This window comes from Henckelia pumila, chromosome 3, assembly GCF_033568475.1.
Source record: "Henckelia pumila isolate YLH828 chromosome 3, ASM3356847v2, whole genome shotgun sequence".
Lineage (NCBI taxonomy): Eukaryota > Viridiplantae > Streptophyta > Magnoliopsida > Lamiales > Gesneriaceae > Henckelia > Henckelia pumila.
The window spans coordinates 60,245,461-60,268,215 of NC_133122.1; the positions used below are offsets into that span (position 1 = coordinate 60,245,461).

Here is a 22,755-nt window from a genome sequence, read left to right on the forward strand (position 1 = left end):
TGGGATGAGGTTGGCGAGAGGATTCTACTTGGTCCTGAGATTGTACAGCAGACTGCGGATGTTGTGATTCAGATTCGGAATCGGATGAGGACTGCTCAGACTCAGAGTCGTCAGAAGAGTTATGCTGATACTCGACGACGAGATCTTGAATTTGCTGTTGGTGATCATGTGTTTCTGAAAGTATCACCTACTAAAGGGATGATGAGATTTGGTCGAAGAGGTAAGCTGAATCCGAGGTATATTGGGCCTTTTGAGATCTTGTAGAGAGTTGGCACGTTGGCCTACCGTTTGGCTTTGCCACCAGGGCTTGCGGAAGTGCACAACGTCTTCCATGTATCCATGCTACGGAGATACGTCTCGAATCCGACACATGTGTTGGATTACGAGCCTCTACAGTTAGCACCGGATTTAGCATTTGAGGAGAGGCCGATTCGGATCTTTGCTAGGGAGGAGCGGAGACTGAGGACGCGGGTCATACCGATGGTCAAAGTCCAGTGGTTGAATCACTCCGAGGAGGAAGCCACTTGGGAGACCGAGGCAGACATGAGAACTCGCTACCCAGAGCTATTCGGGTAAGTACTTTAATTTCGAGGACGAAATTCAATTTAAGGGGGGGAGAATTGTAATATCTGAAAATTTTAAAACGTAAATCCGCATGCATAATTAGGAGAAATTAATTTTTAATTAAGGGTTAAATATATTTATGTGATATTATGTGATTTATATGCATGATTTAATTTATTTTAGCATTTAACCCATAATTATGGAAATTCTAGATTTTTAAGAAATTTATTATTTTTGATCGCATAGACGGGACCGTGGACGGTTTGTGTGCACTGTATAGGAAGGGTTTGAGGGTGATTCCAATTGGGTTAGAACCCCAAGACATAGAGGAAGTTATCTCAGGTAGTTCTCTAGCCAGTGATGGTCGGATTTGGGCGGCCGAACGGCCGGAAGTCCGGCGTCGCGCGCAGCGCGCGAGCAGAAATTAGGCAGATTTTGTTTTGGTTTGTTCTCCTTTGTTAGGACTCCGTTTGGGCTGGTTTTTAGCTTTTTGGAAACGTATTGAAGTCTTCTAGGTGTAGCTGGTGGTGCTCCAGCCATTTGGTGGCCGGAGTAGGGCAGCCGATGCCTCTGAACAGAAGCTGGTCGCAGCCAAGAGTAAGGAACAAGAGGGAAATGGGTTTAGGGTTTTGGGCAGGTCCGGGTCGGGTCTTGGGGCCAAGATCGGGTCTGGTAATTTGTGGGTCGGTTCAGGTCGGTCCGGGTCCGGGTTAGGTGGGCCGGGCTTGAGTATTTTTAATTTTTACGTGTTTAAGGTTTTAATTGGTTTTTGGGCCAATTAATTAGAAATAAAATTATTTGGGCTTCCAAATAATTTTATTTTGGGCTTTAAATAATTTATTTAAGTTAGCCCAATGATTTTTATGGGCTTGGGAGCCCATGGGAATTTTTGGGTCAGTCAGAGGATTTTTGGGCCAGTCTAGTGTCTTATTGGGTTTATTTAAGTTAATGGGCTTAAATATTTTTATTTAGGCCCAGTTAAGTTTAGTTAAGTTATTTGGGCTAAAATATGATAATTGGGCTCTTATTTAAGTTTAATGGGCTTAGAGTGAGTGACCAGCAGTCTGGACCAACCCATGAAAAATAATTAAGTCCAGAATATATATTTAATTATTTTTATGCATGAAGTTTATATTTTAAGTATAAGTATATTTATTATGAAAAAATCAATTAAATATATATTACGGACAAATTTTCAGTGCATGCATTCATGAAATTTTATATGATTATGATTATGTATGAGTTGAGCAAAAATATTTTCTTGATGGAAATTGAAGTAGTGTGACATAAGGATGGTTATCCACCATATGATATATGATTTATGAGGTAGTTTACTACCATAGGAGGTGATTTATCACCGCCACGTACGTTGGTTCATGAGACTGATCAGTCGGCACAGATAAGCGTCACACTTACGGATAGGACTATAGACTGTTTCAAAAATACCATGCTCAATTATGTTATGTTATGATGAAGAAAGATGATGTTTATGATTAAGATTTATGTTTCAGTATTTATGTTATGGAAAATATTGTCATGCATGTTCATGTATCATGTATATGTATTAGTATATGATTATGTGATGTATTATTTTAAACCTTGATATTCAAGTTTAGAAATGTTGAGCCCCTAGGCTCACTATGCTTATATGGTGCAGGTGAGTCAGATGATATTTATATAGATCCTACCGGTGGTGATGACGTATGAGTTCATGGAACAGTGGCCCCGTGACTGTTGCAGTTTTTATGGGATGTTATAAGATACATTTATTTTATTATGTTGAGTTTTAAACATGGAATACTTACTATTTTGTTTCATGCATGAAACCCTTTTAAATTATTTAATTGTTTATTTTTATTTAAATTACTACGTGTAGCAGTAGTTGATTTTAAATGTGATACATATATGTATGGGCATATATGTATAGTATATAAAAAAATAAAAAAGTTTTCCGCATTTTAAGTTTTAAGAAGGTCTAGATGTTTCAGAATATTTTCAGGCTTACATTGGGGCTGTGCTTGATGCTGTGAGGTACTTTGTTACGTACCTGGGAATTGGGCTTAGAAGTCCAATATTGGGCCTATATTATTATGGGCTTAAGATAGTTGGGATTGATAGATACTTACGGAAGCCAAAATATTCTAAGGGGCGGGAGAATGTAGAGATTCATTCAGCATATTTGTCATTGAAAAACTACTAGCTTAGCTAGGGAGCTACAGAGGCTTACTCTGGGATTTTTATTCACATTTGTATGCATTTCGTTCTTTTGCTGTATAATTTGAAATATGAGGATTGAGGATCCTAACAATTGGTCCGACCTGCCGGATCAGTTCGAGAAAGAAGACGATCTGACAGCCAGCGAGGAAGAAAGATTGGAAGTCATGGAGACGGCGTTGATCGAAATGAGGGAGAAAATGAAAAGTATGACAGAAACTACAAAAAACATGGCGGAGGAGATGACATCACTTAACCACTCTCTCAGATCTCTGCTGGGATTGAAGCCATTGGTAGAACAACTCATTCCAGCGGCAGTTAGAATTCGTTCTGTGATCCAAGGCCGAGAATCACAAAAAGCACAAAATAAAAATGAGAAAGGGAAGCAAAATTTGGTCGACAAGTCCAAAGATCTGGCAACCGAAGTGCAAGAGACTAACCAGATTGTTGAAGAGGAGATCTCGGTTCAGAACAAGGAGGTCCAAGGCAGTGAGAAATCGAGCCAGACCGTGAGAAAACTTGAACATCATGGGTTGGGAAGAGTTGTTGCCATAGGTGAGTGGGCAGAGGAGTTACGGTGCAACTTCGATGGTAAGCGTACTCTGATAGAAACATCCATGGAATCATGGACCAAAAGGAAGGAGGCGAAGGAGTTCCAGTTTGTTAACCTCACAGATATGGCAAAGAGGTATCGAGAGCAATCGGCGGTTGGTTGGGATCCGGTGGTTAGAATTCCCGTGCGAGTTTCAGATGTATACCCAAAGCTCCGATGGTTTCAATTGACCCATCCGATGGTCGTAAGGTGGTGAATTCCCAGGCTACTGTTGTGACGTGGTCGAAAGAGTGCAAGAGGTTAGGACTTCAGATTGTAAGGAATGAGTATTGGGCAACCCAAGAGTGGGCTAAGACCGAAAAGGGATACATGGGCTATGTTTCTATTAAGCCTAAACTTGTCTATTGGAAAGAAGAGGAAGCCCATGGCCCAATTACAATTATTAGGGTTTGGGAGATGAGTAGCGAGATTGAGGACGAATTGAGAAGCAATGGGTTGGGTCTTTACAGATACATTGGGCTGGGCCTAGATAAACCATTTATTAACCATTTTAGGTGTAGGAATTCAGAAATGATCCCAGCGGCCCACTGTTTGTTGCGATTAATAGAGGAAAATATTGGTGAGCAGCGCGACAAAAACTTCAATATGGGCCAGGTGAGGAACGTAACAACAGATGGATTTTTGTTGCCATCAATCGGGAAAAGGTTTTCCGAACAAGAGTGGGAAAAAGCTAGGGCAGAAGAGTTGAGAAGACAAAAAGAATTGAGAGGAGAAAGTGTGGTAAGTTGCACATTCAATTTGGTTGGGTTGCTGATGTATCGGGTAGAAGTTGAGGGTATTACTCTTGCTGTTGATCCTCTTCCTTTTCTGGATTTTGGTAATGTTTTGGCTAACCTTGGTTTTGAGACTATATTGGTTGGAAGGGTCTAAGTGGGTTTTGTCCAAGTTTTGGAAGTCGATATGCTGGTGCTCATATTGTTATTGGGATGGAAACCTACATGTTTCCAGTTGCAGTCCGTGAAGACACGAATCTTGGTGAGATCTTGCATAGTGGAAGGTTTGCATTGGCCTCAAAGAGTTGGATTGAAGTGCAATTATCCATGACTAACGTGATGGCTGATGTTCAACAGGAGAGGATTGACTTTGTTCCTGGCTTACATGCTCCATGCTCAGTGATTACTGGGACCATATCACTTGGTCCTGTTGCAAAATTCTGGGCTGATGTCGGAAATAAATTAGATGCAGATAGCCATGCTATTCAAGGACTGATTTTTGCCATAAATGCTGGGTTTCAACAATTGTATTGGCTGGACAAGGGGGAAATGGCTGTTCCTTTATTATCCGAGTTGATGGGTTGATTGATGCTAACAAGATATGGGACAGAGGGAAAGAAGTTACCCTCTGTGCCAATGAAAATGAATTGTGGGTGAGGAGATGGATATATGCCGAGTTGATTGTTCAATTAGTAAATTACATGATGATGGTAACAACTACTTCATCCAAATGGAAGAGATAGGTGTACTGGTGGTGGGAGTTTGGTTTCAAATGATCGCAGAGGCTGGAGAGGATGGGAGAGAAATAGACATGATGTTCGTAACAGCGGTGATGACAACACAATGGGCACTGGAGGCTAGGCTGCAGTCAAGTTCCAACAACTGGTTGCTGAAGCAATGGAAGAGAACAAGAATCAACCAATGACTCTTAGCCTTGAGGACAAGGCTAATTTGAAGGAGGGGAGTATTGTTACGTACCTGGGAATTGGGCTTAGAAGTCCAATATTGGGCCTATATTATTATGGGCTTAAGATAGTTGGGATTGATAGATACTTACGGAAGCCAATATATTCTAAGGGGCGGGAGAATGTAGAGATTCATACAGGATATTTGTCATTGGAAAACTACTAGCTTAGCTAGGGAGCTACAGAAGCTTACTCTGGGATTTTTATTCACATTTGTATGCATTTCGTTCTTTTGTTTTATAATTTGAAATATGAGGATTGATGATCATAACATACTTATAATAATAGTGGATACAAATTTCTTTCTTTCTTTTTTCTTTCTCTCCTCACCAAGATTTTCAGTTTTACTCATTTCTTGACTCCCGTGGTCATTGTGTTTGGAAGGAATGGATCAAACACAAAAGGATATTTTGCATGGTCATAATCTTAGATTGTCTGGAGTTACTGGGCGGATTCGAGACGAGTTTGGGACTGTGTTACGTGGATTTGGACGACAAAGATTTGAAGAGATACCCTAAGCTTTCTGCGCATTGGTATTCTGATTTCTTGAAAGGGGTGAGCTTGGGGTCGTATGATATTACCAAGCTGGGAGATGACCCTTCTGTTTTGCTAAATTCATGATTATGGAATATGCATGTAATCCATTCCCTAATTCTCACTTTAATATCATTATTAATGACGACTTCTTCAAATTTATTTTCATATGCTATCTTGTGCATTTAATTCATCTATTCATATTATTAATCTTATCAATCTGGATTTCGTAACATAACATATAGTTTTAAAGAAAATATGAATGTCAATTATTTCTTTCCTTTTTAACATTAAAAAATTTTAAACATACGTAAAACCAAAATTTGAATGTTTAGTGATCACTACATGAGACAAATTCATGCAAAAAAAATTATTTCTTCCCAAACCATCGAATTTGAAAATAAACTATAAAGTTGAAAATAAAAATGTTGGCTAAAATCTGTTAAAATGATAGACTTAACTCTGACAATCCACCATCTAAATCCATATATATAGCTTTCTCATGGTCAGTGCAAAACAAAGAACTTATTTTTGTTGTTCAAACAAATATTTCAAATTAATGGATTTCAAATGTATTTTTTGTTGTTTAGAGAAGTAGCACCACAAATATCAAATCTACTTATTTTATGTTTATATAGTAATTCATTATAATTAGGATGAATTTTAAGTTTATCCAATAAAATGATAATTTAAAATATTTTTTAATTCATCTAAGTAGAGCAAGGGCGGACTAATGTGTGGCCCAAGAGTAGGTTTTGCCCAGCAGACTCTTGCCCAATTCTTTTAATCCTTTTAATATACTTATCCTATATATATATGAAGTCATGACCCATAAATTTAAAACTTGTTTAATTTTTGTCAAAATACGCAACAAGCACGAGTTGCAAGTATTCGTGGATCATAATCTACTTAGCCCATATAGATAGTCATGACCCATAAATTTAAATTGTGTTCATCTTCTGTCGAAATACACAACAATCCCAAATTACACTTATTATATCTATAGGAAAATAATTCTTTTGAGCAGTAAATAATGTTTTTAGGATATGCAAATATTATGGAAATTCTGGTAATACATGAACTTATCCAGATAACCGAAGAGAAATGTTTTTCTCCATTTAAAAATTCCATATGCAAGTACAAACACATTAATTAATGTAAAATTACAATCACTTCATTTTCCAACAACAGAGGATGCAAGAAAAACAAAATCCCAACTTGTTTTCATAGCCATATAGGTCAGTAATAAGAACCACAGATGTAACCATGATTATAGAAGAACAGAAGGGTTATCCCCTAGTTTGGTGATATTGGGTGACAAGATGCTTTTCCCATTCAAGAAATTAGAATACCAACGAGCAGAAAGCTTCGGATATCTCTTCAAGTCTTTGTCATCCAAATCTACATAGCACAACCCGAAGCTCGAGTCGAAGCCGTCCAATAACTCTAAACAATCTAACAGGGACCATGCAAAGTATCCCTTCGTGTTCGATCCATTCCTTCAACCATAAAGGATGCATGGGATTCAAGGCCCGAGCAAGGATAATTAAGGATTTGCAGATGCTAGCTTGTTCCATGTAAAATTGTAATGCAATGTTGATATTTTAAAAGTGCTCTGTTAGAATTTGAGTGGGCTTACCTAACAGCATCAAGCACTGCCCCGATGTAACCATGCAAATACTCAACCCTCGTGGTGTCGTCCAAAGTTTGATTGCGTCGTGTCCTCTGACCTGCGAAATAGTTCAAACATACCCTTTTTTTTATGAATATTGAATTGAAGAGGAAAATTTAAATCCCCTATTTGTAATGATACTAATTGCTGTGAGTTCTTGTTTGGTGTGCAAACACGAATGTTAGTGTGTTTGAGAGACAGAGAGATAACCATTTTCATGGACATAAATAGGAATATTGCCATAAACTTGTTTTATATACTCCAGCAATCCATAAAGACCCCACGGCCGCACCGGATACTGAAACAAAAATAAAAATAAGAAAAAACCACCGTGATAGCAACTTATTTACAAAGAAGTAGAGATATATGGACGATATTGCGTTTCAAATTCACCTCATCAGGCAGCGGCAAAGGGGGTTTGCCCTCTACAACCACTGAAAAATGAAACTAAAGAGTAAGTGCATTTTGGCAACTTAAAATATCAGTCCACAGAGACAGGTACATGTATGAACAAAGTAAGGTGCCTCAAAGAGCAATTCCAAAGTCCAATCTTTCTAAAGAAATTAAAGAACATAGGAAAAGCTATGACGATGCATGTAAGGGAATGGCGTGATTGTGCGAGGAGGCCAGACAAGTTAATCGCAGAAGTCATACATACATTTTAACTCAATCGCCATGTCAGCAATTAAATCCCTGTTATCTGTTTGAAGGGCAAGGGGATAGTCCTTGACAAGAACAATTGTGTAGTGGTTCACTCCGATGAAGTCGATGGCACCCTGTATTTGCTCCAACTCATCCTTGGTGAAAACTGGAATCCTTGTCCCAGCATTCTTTTTCACTATTTCAGGATAATCTCCAAAAATCAGGGGATCGAGTAACCTGCAGGATGTACAAGTAAGATCCAGGATGAAATTTTCGTCTATGCCGAGGGATATTGATTAGAGATACTGGGGAGGTGCATAGAATGAAAAAAATTGTCAAGTACAAGAACAGGCCATATATCTTACCAACCCGTATAAAAATCATTAGCTCTTTGAGTTGCTATTACATCCTCTTTTGAATCGGTGTAAGGAACCATCCACATGTTATAGATGTTAAATCCAACATAACCTTTTTGTGAGGCCTGCATCGGAAAATGTCCGCCTGTAACACTCGATATTTTTAATACGTAAATTCGCATGCATAATTAGGGAAATTATTTATTTAAAATTTTAGATTTATGGGTTAAATATTTATGTGAATTATTTGTGCATGATTTAATTGATTTTTAAGCATTTAACCCATAATTAGTGATTTTTATGAATTATTGGTATTTGAATTATTTTATCGCGTTGACGGGACCGTGGACGGACGAGATGACAACTTTCTATCCAATTTATTTAATGAGCATTTTTAGAGCCCAAAAATATTATTTTGAGTTTTATTTCCTCAATATTTTTAGTATTTAATTTTATATAATTTTAGGAGTCCGTTTTTATTCAAAATAAGCCAAAATAATGACTTTTTAGTATTTTTAAAATTCCCTTAATTATATATTTCGAGATTTATGATTTAGTATCAGATTTAAATATTTTAAGTGGAGTTTTAAATTATATATTTTGGTATATTAATTAAGTAAATTATGTAGTGTAATTATATTTAAAATTTTTAATCCTAAAACTACCCAACCCTACGCCCAAACTCTCCATCAGCCGCCTCACCCCCATCTCCATCATCTTCTTCGTCGATCCAACAGCCAAGGAAGACTCCATAGCCACGTTTTTGAAGGTCCAAAGCAAGTTGTCATCGCCCCGTCGTTCCGGAATTGTTCCACGCGCCTTTTTCTCTTCAAACTTCGGTGCAAGGCATGTTTCTTTTTCAAATTTTCGTGTCATATCAGTGGTTAATAGTATGTGTGTGTATGCATTAGAATTATTCAAGGAAATTTCAGAAAAATTGTTTAGTTTTGGTTGTTATGCACCTTGTTCATGTTTTTCTTCCATGCTCACATTTTCTTGCTTCATGACTCGTATGGCTGCTGGTCAGAGGTTGCAGGGGGTTCCTTAGGGTCCCTAGGTTGGTGTGGTTCGGCCGGTTTGGGCTGGAAAAGGGCCGAGGCACGCTGGTTCGATTTTGGTCCAAGGGGGGTGCAGTTTAGGGTTTGATGGAAGGATGATTGTGGTGCTGTCATAAGGGAGCATGGGGTCAAGGCTAGGGGCTGGTTTGGACCGCCCAGACGTGGGCGACGTCTGGGCGGTGATGCTCCGGCCAGGGGCGGCTGGAGCCGGCCGGCCAAAGGCGAGCAGCAAGAGCTGCTCGCGACCGAAGGGAAAACGGGAGTAGGGGGCGTCGGGTTCTAGGGTTCCAAGTGGGTTTCGGGTCGGGTTAGTGGTCCGGGTCAAGTTCGTGGGTCATGGGTTAAGTTAGTTGGGTCCGGGTCTGGGTTAAGTTAATTGGTCTCGGGTATTTTTAATTTTAAGTTAATTATTACGTTTAAGTGTTTTATTGGGCTAATTAGATTAATTAAATTCATGGGCTACATTTAAGTTTATTAATGGGCTTGAATAATTAATTTAAGTTAGTCCACTAATTTTTATGGGCTTGAGAGCCCATGGGAATTATTGGGCCAGACTTTGGGCTTTTGGGCCCATTGGGCCGGAATATAATGTTATTTGGCCAAGAATGTTTTAATGTGCTTTAATTAATTAAGTGGGCTTAGAATAATTAATTATTGGACTTAAGTATGTTAATGGGCCAGTCTCAGTGTTAGTGGGCCAGAATTTAAGAAAATGGGTTTGAGTGTTAGGGCCAGCAGTTCAGCACAAACCATGAGAAATTGCTTGTGTCCTAAATATATATTTAATTATTTTATGCATGAATGTTATTTTAGTATTTATATGTTAGTATAAAAATTAAATTAAATATATATGAAGGACACACATTTTATTTAAGTACATGCATTCATGAAATAATTTTATGGCATGATTTAATGTTTAAGGTTGAGCAAAAGAAAAATAATTTTTATGTTGGAAGTTGAAGTAGTGTGACAATTTGAGGGGGATTCGTCCCCATATATGAACTATTGAAGGGCAGTTTACTGCCAATTTAAGAGGTGATTCGTCACCGCCACGTACGTTGGTTTCCACGCTGATCAGTATTTAATGTATGATTTAAGGTTACACTATGGATACAACCATGCGATGTTAGAAAATACTTTGCTCAACAAAGTTTATGTATTATGTATGATTATGATATTTAAGTTAATTTAAGTTATGTTATGTCATGATATTTTTAAGCATGCTCATTCATGTATATGTTATGTATTAGTATTAAAGTGATTTAAATTATTTTAAACCCTTGTTATGTTAGCATGTTGGGCCTCTAGGCTCACTACATTGGTATGGTGCAGGTGAGTACGTAGAGGAGGATGTGGTACCCACCGGCGGCGAGGACATATGAGCGGACATGCAGTGACCCCGTGACCGTGATAGTCTTCTGAGTCTTTATGCATGTTTTGAATATTTTAGCATGTTATACAATTATTTATTTTCAGTGGTTGACAGTATGTGATATTCTATTTAAATGTTTTCAGTGCATGCAAATTTTATTTATTTTTGCTTATGTCAGTATTTTATTAAATGTTTGACTCAGATATCTAATTTATTAAAGGTTGTATTTTTATTTAGTTTATTTATTTTTAAATCTATTTATTCTGTGCATATATGTATGGGCATGTATGTACATATTTTTACTTAGTAAGTATATATATATAAAAAAATTTTCCGCATATTTATTTATTATTTAGAGAGTTAGGGTTGTTTCAGTTGGTATCAAAGCACGGTCCTTGGAGGGGTCATTACTGCTATGCGAGCTCAGAAATCCACGCTACCGGTCTGTAAGTTTTAAGTGTTTATAGCATGATTTACTTTTAAGAATTGAAGTTAGCATTAATGTTAAAACACTTAGTTATGCATGACGATTTACGTAAAGAAATATGTGGTGGTGCAGAATGCCTCCCAGACCGATGAACAGACGTGGGGAATCCACAGCAGCAAAGGCCACAGCAGCCGAGGGGCGGGCCCCCTAATACTGGAGGTTTTCCTACTTGCCCGAAGTGTCAGAAGATGCATTCGTGACCTTGTCTTTTGGGAGCAGGAGTTTGTTTCCACTGTAGAGAGCCGGGGCACCAGATAGCTAGTTGCCCGAGGAAGAAGAACACTACTGGTAGAGTGTTCGTTATGCAGGCAGAGGAGGCAGACCCAGACACCTCCTTGATCACCGGTATATCTTACCCTTAGTATTTTATAATTTCTTCCTTTGGTTAAGAATTTCGATTATTCTTTGTAAAATAATTTGTATTTGGGATTTTCTATCTGCATGTTAGAATAAGAAGCATGTTTTACTTGTGACTAGAATTAAGGGTTAGTGACATATCTTTGGGGGGAAAAGTTTAGTAGTGGTATGAAATTGTTGGGATTCTTCTGCGTGCAGGGAGAATTTTAGTTGGAGGCAACTCCACGTTTGCATTGCTAGATTCAGGGGCTACGCATTCGTTTATCTCCCTGGAGTTTATCAGACGGATAGGCATCACACCCGAGATTGTTGACAGTGGTTATGATGTCACTATGCCGTCAGGACAGATTATTTCTACCTCTAGTGTCATTCGAGAACTGGAGTTGGAGCTTCAGAGGCACTCTATTCGCGCAGATGTGGTGGTTTTTCCGTTGAGTAGATTTGATTTGATATTGGGTATGGACTGGTTGACAGTCAATGGAGCTTCGATTGATTTTCGTCGGAGGACAGTGTCAGTGAAACCGCCGGGAGGCGACCCGTTTACTTTTCATGCATCTCAAAGCAGTGATATTCCTCAGGTGATATCTCTTATTCAGGCGAGAAAGTTGTTGAAACGGGGTTGCCAAGGTTTTCTAGCAAGTATTGTCACGGCCTCAGAATCACCTAGCAGATCATTATCAGAGATAGAGGTGGTTCGTGACTTTCTGGACGTCTTCCCGGAGGATGTTGCAGGAATTCCACCAGTGAGAGATGTGGAGTTCAGCATCGACTTAGTGCCAGACACCGTGCCTATCTCTAAGGCACCATACAGACTTGCTCCTACCGAGATGAAAGAGTTGAAGGAGCAGATACAGGAATTATTAGAGAAAGGCTTTGTTCATCCTAGCTTTTCTCCATGGGGAGCTCAAGTGTTATTTGTGAAGAAGAAGGATGGCAGTATGAGACTGTGCATCGATTATCGAGAGCTCAACAGGGTCACAGTGAAGAATAAGTACCCACTACCGAGGATAGAGGACTTATTTGATCAGTTGCAGGGAGCTTCAGTGTTCTCCAAGATCGACCTGCGATCTGGTTACCATCAGCTGCGAGTTAGAGAGGCAGATGTGTCCAAGACTGCTTTCCGGACACGTTATGGGCATTACGAGTTCTTAGTGATGCAATTTGGGATGACTAATGCTCCAGCGGTTTTCATGGATCTCATGAACCGGGTATTTCAGCCGTATCTTGATCAGTTCATCATAGTCTTCATTGATGATATCTTGATCTACTCTAGGAGCATTGAGGAGCATAGGCAACATCTACAGACAGTCTTGCAGACTTTGAGGGAGCATCGTTTGCATGTCAAGTTCAGCAAGTGCGAGTTTTGGCTAGAGCAGGTGGCATTTCTTGGCCACGTTATTTCGAGAGATGGGATTGCAGTGGATCAGTCGAAGGTTGAGGCAGTGCAGAAATGGGATATTTCGAGGAATGCTTCGGAGATTCGCAGTTTCTTAGGTTTGGCAGGATATTATAGAAAGTTTATCAAGGGTTTTTCCTCTATTGCAGTACCCTTGACTTCCTTAACCAAGAAGAACGCGAAGTTTATTTGGAGTTCAGACTGTCAGAGGAGCTTCGATCAGCTGAAGGAAGCACTCACTACCGCACCGGTTTTAGCGATGACAGTACCACACGAGGAGTTAGTGGTGTACACCGACGCGTCTAAGCTAGGTTTAGGCGCAGTACTTATGCAGTGTGATAAGGTTATTGCTTATGCGTCGAGGCAGTTGAAGACTCATGAGCAGAACTACCCGACACATGACTTGGAGTTAGCGGCAGTGGTCTTCGCTTTGAAAATCTGGAGGCACTATCTGTATGGAGAGAAATGCAAGACTTTCACGGATCACAAGAGCCTCAAGTACTTCTTCACTCAGAAGGAGTTGAACATGAGGCAACGGAGATGGTTGGAGTTGGTGAAGGATTATGACTGTGACATTAGCTACCATCCAGGTAAAGCTAATGTAGTGGCCGATGCTTTGAGTCGGAAGTCGTCAGTGGTATCGTGTTTGTCAGTGCAGTTACCACTGCAGAGTGAGATTCAGAGGTTTGACTTGGAGATTTACTCGAGTGGTCATGCACCGAGCTTGTCAGTATTGACGGTGCAGCCGATTCTATGGGATCGGATCAGAGAGGGACAGCCTACTGATGAGGAGTTGCAGCGTTGGAGACAGAGAGATGAGGCTAAGGGTGGTTTTCTGTATACAGTTGTGGATGACATTGTTCAGTACCGTGGTAGGATGTGGGTACCGAACGTCGATCAGTTGAGAGCTGAGATTCTAGCAGAGGCTCACACATCTCCGTACTCCATTCACCCCGGAAGTACGAAGATGTACCGAGATTTGCAGCTATTGTATTGGTGGCCTGGGATGAAGAGAGACATCGGGAGAGTTGTGGCAGAGTGCTTGACTTGTCAGCAGGTCAAGGCCGAGAATCAGCGTCCAGCAGGACTTCTTAGACCTCTTCCTATTCCGGAATGGAAATGGGAGAATATTACTATGAACTTTGTAGTTGGCTTACCGAGGAGTGCCAGAGGATGCACAGCTATTTGGGTGATCGTGGATAGACTCACCAAGTCAGCTCATTTCTTACCGGTGAGGACTACTTACTCGTTGACACAGTATGCAGGGCTTTACATCAAGGACATTGTTAGACTGCATGGCATACCAGTGTCGATAGTATCAGACAGAGATCCGAGATTTACATCTGCGTTTTGGAGGAGTTTGCACACTGCATTGGGGACTAGACTTTTGTTCAGTACAGCGTTCCATCCCCAGACAGATGGTCAGTCTGAGAGAGTGATCCAGGTTCTCGAGGATCTACTGAGAGCTTGTGTCATTGACTTTCAGGGCTCGTGGGAGACTAGACTGCCATTAGTGGAGTTTACCTATAACAACAGTTTTCAGTCGTCTATAGGTATGGCTCCTTATGCAGCATTGTACGGGAGGAGGTGCAGATCTCCTGTGCATTGGGATGAGGTCGGTGAGAGGATTTTACTTGGACCTGAGATTGTGCAGCAGACAGCTGATATTGTGACACAGATTCGGGATCGCATGAGGACTGCTCAGAGTCGTCAGAAGAGTTATGCAGATACTCGACGACGAGATTTGGAGTTCGCTGTAGGTGATCACGTATTCCTGAAGGTGTCACCTATGAAGGGAGTAGTGCGATTTGGCCGGAGAGGCAAGCTTAATCCGAGATATATAGGGCCATTCGAGATCTTGGAGAGAGTTGGCACGTTGGCCTACCGTTTAGCTCTACCACCAGGGCTAGCGGCAGTGCACAATGTATTCCATGTATCCATACTTCGGAGATACATCTCGAACCCGTTACATGTGTTGGATTTTGAGCCTCTTCAGTTGACACCGGAGTTAGCATTTGAGGAGAGGCCTATACGGATCTTGGCTAGGGAGGAGCGCAGATTGAGGACGCGAGTCATACCGATGGTCAGAGTCCAGTGGCTGAATCACTCGGAGGAGGAAGCTACTTGGGAGACCAAGGCAGAGATGAGGACTCGTTTCCCGGAGTTGTTCGGGTAAGTACTTTAATTTCGAGGACGAAATCCAATTTAAGGGGGGGAGAATTGTAACACCCGGTATTTTTAATACGTAAATTCGCATGCATAATTAGGGAAATTATTTATTTAAAATTTTAGATTTATGGGTTAAATATTTATGTGAATTATTTGTGCATGATTTAATTGATTTTTAAGCATTTAACCCATAATTAGTGATTTTTATGAATTATTGGTATTTGAATTATTTTATCGCGTTGACGGGACCGTGGACGGACGAGATGACAACTTTCTATCCAATTTATTTAATGAGCATTTTTAGAGCCCAAAAATATTATTTTGAGTTTTATTTCCTCAATATTTTTAAAATTTAATTTTATATAATTTTAGGAGTCCGTTTTTATTCAAAATAAGCCAAAATAATGACTTTTTAGTATTTTTAAAATTTCCTTAATTATATATTTCGAGATTTATGATTTAGTATCAGATTTAAATATTTTAAGTGGAGTTTTAAATTATATATTTTGGTATATTAATTAAGTAAATTATGTAGTGTAATTATATTTAAAATTTTTAATCCTAAAACTACCCAACCCTACGCCCAAACTCTCCATCAGCCGCCTCACCCCCATCTCCATCATCTTCTTCGTCGATCCAACAGCCAAGGAAGACTCCATAGCCACGTTTTTGAAGGTCCAAAGCAAGTTGTCATCGCCCCGTCGTTCCGGAATCGTTCCACGCGCCTTTTTCTCTTCAAACTTCGGTGCAAGGCATGTTTCTTTTTCAAATTTGTGTCATATCAGTGGTTAATAGTGTGCGTGTGTATGCATTAGAATTAATCAAGGAAATTTCAGAAAAATTGTTTAGTTTTGGTTGTATGCACCTTGTTCATGTTTTTCTTCCATGCTCACGTTTTCTTGCTTCATGACTCGTATGGCTGCTGGTCAGAGGTTGCAGGGGGTTCCTTAGGGTCCCTAGGTTGGTGTGGTTCGGCCGTTTTGGGCTGGAAAAGGGCCGAGGCACGCTGGTTCGATTTTGGTCCAAGGGGGGTGCAGTTTAGGGTTTGATGGAAGGATGATTGTGGTGCTGTCATAAGGGAGCATGGGGTCAAGGCTAGGGGCTGGTTTGGACCGCCCAGACGTGGGCGACGTCTGGGCGGTGATGCTCCGGCCAGGGGCGGTCGGAGCCGGCCGGCCGAAGGCGTGCAGCAAGAGCTGCTCGCGGCCGAAGGGAAAACGGGAGTAGGGGGCGTCGGGTTCTAGGGTTCCAAGTGGGTTTCGGGTCGGGTTAGTGGTCCGGGTCAAGTCCGTGGGTCATGGGTTAAGTTAGTTGGGTCCGGGTCCGGGTTAAGTTAATTGGGCTCGAGTATTTTTAATTTTAAGTTAATTATTACGTTTAAGTGTTTTATTGGGCTAATTAGATTAATTAAATTCATGGGCTACATTTAAGTTTATTAATGGGCTTGAATAATTAATTTAAGTTAGTCCACTAATTTTTATGGGCTTGAGAGCCCATGGGAATTATTGGGCCAGACTTTGGGCTTTTGGGCCCATTGGGCCGGAATATAATGTTATTGGGCCAAGAATCTTTTAATGGGCTTTAATTAATTAAGTGGGCTTAGAATAATTAATTATTGGGCTTAAGTATGTTAATGGGTCAGTCTCAGTGTTAGTGGGCCAGAATTTAAGAAAATGAGCTTGAGTGTTAGGGCCAGCAGTTCAGCACAAACCATGAGAAATTGCATGTGTCCTAAATATATATTTAATTATTTTATGCATGAATGTTATTTTAGTATTTATATGTTAGTATAAAAATTAAATTAAATATATATGAAGGACACACATTTTATTTAAGTACATACATTCATGAAATAATTTTATGGCATGATTTAATGTTTAAGGTTGAGCAAAAGAAAAATAATTTTTATGTTGGAAGTTGAAGTAGTGTGACAATTTGAGGGGGATTCGTCCCCATATGTGAACTATTGAAGGGCAGTTTACTGCCAATTTAAGAGGTTATTCGTCACCGCCACGTACGTTGGTTTCCACGCTGATCAGTATTTAATGTATGATTTAAGGTTACACTATGGATACAACCATGCGATGTTAGAAAATACTTTGCTCAACAAAGTTTATGTATTATGTATGATTATGATATTTAAGTTAATTTAAGTTATGTTATGTCATGATATTTTTAAGCATGCTCATTCATGTATATGTTATGTATTAGTATTAAAGTGATTTAAATTATTTTAAACTCTTGTTATGTTAGCATGTTGGGCCTCTAGGCTCACTACACTGGTATGGTGCAGGTGAGTACGTAGAGGAGGATGTGGTACCCATCGGCGGCGAGGACATATGAGCGGACATGCAGTGACCCCGTGACCGTGATAGTCGTCTGAGTCTTTATGCATGTTTTGAATATTTTAGCATGTTATACAATTATTTATTTTCAGTGGTTGACAGTATGGGATATTCTATTTAAATGTTTTCAGTGCATGCAAATTTTATTTATTTTTGCTTATGTCAGTATTTTATTAAATGTTTGACTCAGATATCTAATTTATTAAAGGTTGTATTTTTATTTAGTTTATTTATTTTTAAATCTATTTATTCTGTGCATATATGTATGGGCATGTATGTACATATTTTTACTTAGTAAGTATATATATAAAAAAAAAATTTCGCATATTTATTTATTATTTAGAAAGTTAGGGTTGTTTCAGTCCGCCTTGAGACAACAAGATCTCACAAACTCAAACAAGCTTTAGCTTATCTTATGCTACATTTCTTTATAAATTACCAAAATTTTTTAGAAGCAATCATAGACACACATTTCCACTAACACGTCATTTGATAAACATGAACATGAGGACTCAAGAATAAAACCAAATAGTTTCATCGAGCAAAAATAATCAGTACAAAGTCAGAAATTTTACCTTATACTTTTCCTTGTAGAGTTTCACAACAGCTGAATGAGCCAGCAAAATATTATGCCCCACAAGATATGGTTCAGTAGTGGAATTGCCCTTCGAACAAAGATCTGAATACGGCATTGAACACCGTCCTGGGGGCATAGCCCCTTGGTCGTAACCGCCAATTGCAAATATATTGGCTTCATTAACTGTGGTCCAGTATAAAACCCTGTCACCAAATTCCCTGAAACATACATCAGCATAGGCGGTGAAGTCCTTCCTGTAGGCACAAACAGAGAATTAGCAGATAAAAAACATAATATATTGTAGTAATGTGGTGATGAATTCAGACATACACTATCTTTCTACTAATCCATCCATCATACTCATCTTCAAGCACTTGTGGCAGATCAGCATGATGCAAAATGACATGCAGTTGGATTCCTGCATGATTATATACGTGCAAAGTTTTTAACATGCAAGTGAAATGGAAAAATTCTCTGATCAAATTTTGAAGGAAAACCAGTTATCACCATGACTTATTAGTTCATTGATGAAGTTATTATAGAATTGCAATCCCAGAGGATTTACCGGTCCTCTTCCATCTGCAAGAAAGCAAACATCATGTAAGTAACAAATCAAATAAAAAAACTGCAGGTTCCTCATCGTTATCACGGTGCAAGTATACATACTGGGAATGAGTCTTGACCATGATATGGAGATTCTAAAAGCCTCCAAACCCATATCAGACATCAATTTTATATCTTCCTGCAAAAGTTCAGTAGCCTTCAGTCCTTCACGCATATTTTAAATGTTTGGATAAGTATGATCATTTTGCAGAAAATCAAAGTATATGCTTTTATAAGATCCATGCGTCGCCCAAATTCCTATTTACATGATTTCAAAAGGTTTGCTGAAATGAAGAATAGAGAAGAATGTAGAGAACAAAAATAACATTGAACATGGGAACATATTTTCTGATAATGTATATTGTGTATGTTAGAAATTGAGACTAGGACCTAACTCACCTCAAAAGTTCTCTATCCAACCGATGTGGGACAATATTCAACACACCCCTCTATCCAACCGATGTCCCGGGTGGCCTAACTATAGGCAGAACAATTATGGGCGGTCCAACACACACGGAGGGTCTGGGCTCTGATACCATGTTAGAAATTGAGACTAGGACCTAACTCACCTCAAAAGCTAGCTCAAGAGGTGAGGGTTGTCCTTGTCTATATTAAGGGCTTCCAGGAACTCTATCCAACCGATGTGGGACAATATTCAACAGTGTAGACCACAACCATGAGGAGCTTCAAGGACATGTATTCCCTTTCCAATTTATAAAAACTTTTAACACGTCGAATTGAAGAACCCTGACACGTATCAGTTTGCTCAATATTTCAAAAAACCAATGTGCTTTTGTACCTCAGGTATAAAGAAAACTAATCATGATATGAGGAAAAATGTTATTCTTAAATCCTTCCATAGCTGAGAGTAAACACCTTGTACTTGTGATATCCATCACACGTTACGTCGCCATTGGCTCCATCGAAGCGATCTGAAATTTGGAGTAAGAGTCTAGTATATCCAGTATCAAATAACAGTAGACATTGTGGTAATTAACTTCTAATTTCATGATCATCACCCTTCTCTTAATTAAAAGATGCAGTCGTGTCCTTTTTCCATCAAAAGTAACAGAGGGAAAACCAAAAAAAAAAAAAAAAAAAAAAAAAAGAAGAGAAACATCATGTCATTTCAGCTATTAAAAGATACTGGCGGAGGAAGAAAGTGGAGTTCAAAGTTCAAACCAGAATGAGAATAGGTGTCCCAAACGCCTGGTGTTCTTCCATCCTCAAATGCTGCACCCTCGTACTAAAGTTTCAAATGATTGTCAGGAGTTGAAGATTTCACAAGTTAAAGCTCAAATTATGCTTGCTACACGGGGTCATCTAATTAATCATATCGATATCCTAATATCACCGAATGATTTGGCTCATATTTTCATTGGAATCTGATAATATGATAAAATTCCTATTATATCTTGATATATTAGAATATTCATAGTTCTAGTTGACTTATATACATGGAATGATACTATCTTATTTAATAGGGGTCTCTAATTCTTATTAAGGTAGTAAGTTTTACCTAAGCTTTTACATATGTTTTCTCATGTATCTTTCATACGTCTTTTACATGTTTTCCATCACTTTCAATTTTCATACCTTTTTTATTGGCGTCGTAGTGGTTTCGTCTTCCGACGAGTCATCTCACATATTTGCTTTTATACACATAAATATTTGGGATCATTTCGTTGATTACGATTCGAGGTAATTTATTTGATGCGAAAATTTTTGAACGCATCAAAATTCAGAATAGACAAAAGTGCAAGTAATTAATATCATCATTTTGGTAAGCATGATCCATTCAATTTATCATCTTGATGCCAAGATTCTTAACATGTGCCATATGGAAAGGGAAGGAAAACCAACTAACTTGGTAAGCTGTAGTTCCAGAACCGAAAACGAAGTCCGCCGGAAAATCAGCTCGACTGTACTGATCAGCACCGAGGACCCCGACGGCAGCCGCAAGCACCGCCGCAAACAGCATCTTAAAGCCCAATCCGAACATGTATAGTTAGTGAAGAACAGACGGGTTTCGGTCGTTGGCGATCACCCGTTCAATCAAAACATTATCAAGAATTTAATATTATTGATGAGAGACAAAAGGGCCATGAGTAAACCAACGTGAAATACTAATTTTATAATGAAACTGTTGCTTTCGGGGAGGAAGAGTCGTCGATAAAAGATCATCTCCATTATCTGGATTCTGGTGTCATTTAACCCATTTATCTTTTTCTGTATTAATGAACGTAAAAGGTCAGAAAATTTAAAAAATAAAAATCAAAGATCTGGTTTATGATCGACGATCACGATGCTACTTTTGACGGTTTATGTATAAATGCATGCGCCCACTCGAGCAACACGAGTCGGTCGGGTAGGAGTGCAATCGAGTCGAGTCGAGCCGAGTATCATACTATTCGAGCTCGAGCTCGACTCGTATTTGATTACTCAAGCTCGAGCTCGAGCTCGAGCTCAATCGAATAATTATTTTTGTACTCGAGCTCGAGCTCGAGCTCAACTATAGTTCAAGTTACTCGAGCTCGAAAAATAAATAAGTAAATAAATAAATAATATATGAATAAATAAATAAATATAATATAATATAATATAATATATATTTATTTATGTTTATATTATATTATATATATACATATATATGATCGAGTAGCTCGTGAGCTACTCAATCACATGCATTGAAAAGCTCGAGCTCGATGTGTGTTCGAGCTACTCGAACTCGAGCTCGAGTCTAGTTTTGACCGAGCTACTCGCGATGCTCACGAGTAGCTCGACTCGTTTGCACTCCTACGGTCGAGCTCACGTCTCAAAGATCTGCCAAAAATTATGTTATATGTGTTAAAAGTATATTTGAATTATATAACATAGATAATGTCTGAATTTTCTATTTGAATAAAAAAAACTTGAAAAAAAAATTAAGTAATTAAAATAAATGTACATAATAAATTTCAAAATTATTTGTAAATATTTGATAAAAAAAAATTAAGTGAATCGAAATGACAATTATTAATAGATTAAAAAACTATTGTGATAAAAGGAAATAGATAAATATTATTTGAGATGAGACAAAAAAAATATATTCAAAGGAATTTATAATTGAGAAACTTCAATAAAATATATTTTTTCTTGTAACAAAAATAACTGTGGCACATCAAAATCATTAGATGCACATATTAATATTTCTAAATTTAGTAAAAAGTTACCTTTTAGATTTATGATGTAAAAATTAAATGACAAAACATACATTTACATTTACATAATTCAATAACTAATAAAGAATAATATATACAGACAAAATACATGCATTATGTATAGTTTTGAAGAAAAAAATATATGTTATAACAATACATATATAGTTTAAAAATCAAAAAATACATTTCTCCTTATATAAGTACTTGATAAAAAAAATTAGGTGAATCCAAATGATAATTCAAGAGCGGTTAATTAATAAATTTTAAAAAAAAACTATTGTGATAAAAGGAAGTAGATAGACATTGTTTCAGAGGAGACAAAAAATATATCCAAAGTAATTTATAATTGGGAAAATTCAATAAAATAAGTGTATTTCTTCTAGTAACAATAATTAGTGTGACACATCATAATCATTAGATGCACATATTAATATTTTTAAAGTTAGTAAAAAGTTACCGTTTAGATTTAAACTGTAAAATAGTAAATAAATGACAAAAGATGAATATAGAAATGACTTATGAATGACTCATACTTGTGGATTCCAAACTCGTTTTCTCGTGTCACTCAAATCCCGAATACACTTGTTGAGATGCAATAATTGTCCATGCTTGGTAGAATGATTGAACCATGATATCTGGACTGTTGTGCGGTTTAAAAGATTTAAGTTACACCAATACCACGAGCTATAGCTTTTGGTAAAGCGGCAAGCAGTCGGTCCTACAATTGGTATCAGAGCCAAGGTCATGGGTTCGATTCTCATTGATTGCAAGGAGTGCAATTATTGGGAGATAGATTTTTGGGGTGCAATAATTGTCCCTGCTTGGTAGAGCGATCGAACCATGATGCTTGGGCTGCTGCGCGGTTTAAAAGATTTGAGTTGCACCATTACCACCAGCTATAGCTTTTGGTAAAACGAC

General features: G+C 38.4%; 2 protein-coding genes across 2 annotated transcripts in view; one reads left to right on the forward strand and one right to left on the reverse strand.

The window, feature by feature from the left end:
- The window catches only part of LOC140888821 (beta-glucosidase 10-like), a 38,935-nt gene extending 36,664 nt beyond the window's left edge, over positions 1 to 2,271 (forward strand). The window contains exons 13-14 of the mRNA XM_073296524.1: positions 1,086 to 1,257; positions 2,222 to 2,271. Coding sequence (XP_073152625.1) covers positions 1,086 to 1,257; positions 2,222 to 2,271 — 222 coding nt within the window. The remainder of the gene's footprint in view (positions 1 to 1,085; positions 1,258 to 2,221) is intronic.
- A 4,423-nt stretch (positions 2,272 to 6,694) lies between these two features.
- LOC140887664 (beta-glucosidase 11-like) lies at positions 6,695 to 20,618 on the reverse strand. The gene is made up of 13 exons (XM_073295069.1): positions 20,505 to 20,618; positions 19,820 to 19,883; positions 19,514 to 19,569; positions 18,701 to 18,776; positions 18,542 to 18,613; positions 18,365 to 18,452; positions 18,033 to 18,288; positions 8,283 to 8,398; positions 7,934 to 8,154; positions 7,669 to 7,709; positions 7,486 to 7,573; positions 7,243 to 7,333; positions 6,695 to 7,102 (listed from the first exon to the last, which is right to left on the reverse strand). Exons 1-13 carry the CDS (start codon positions 20,616 to 20,618, stop codon positions 6,874 to 6,876), a joined length of 1,512 nt encoding a protein of 503 aa, XP_073151170.1. The 3' UTR covers positions 6,695 to 6,873.
- Positions 20,619 to 22,755: the final 2,137 nt, after the last annotated feature.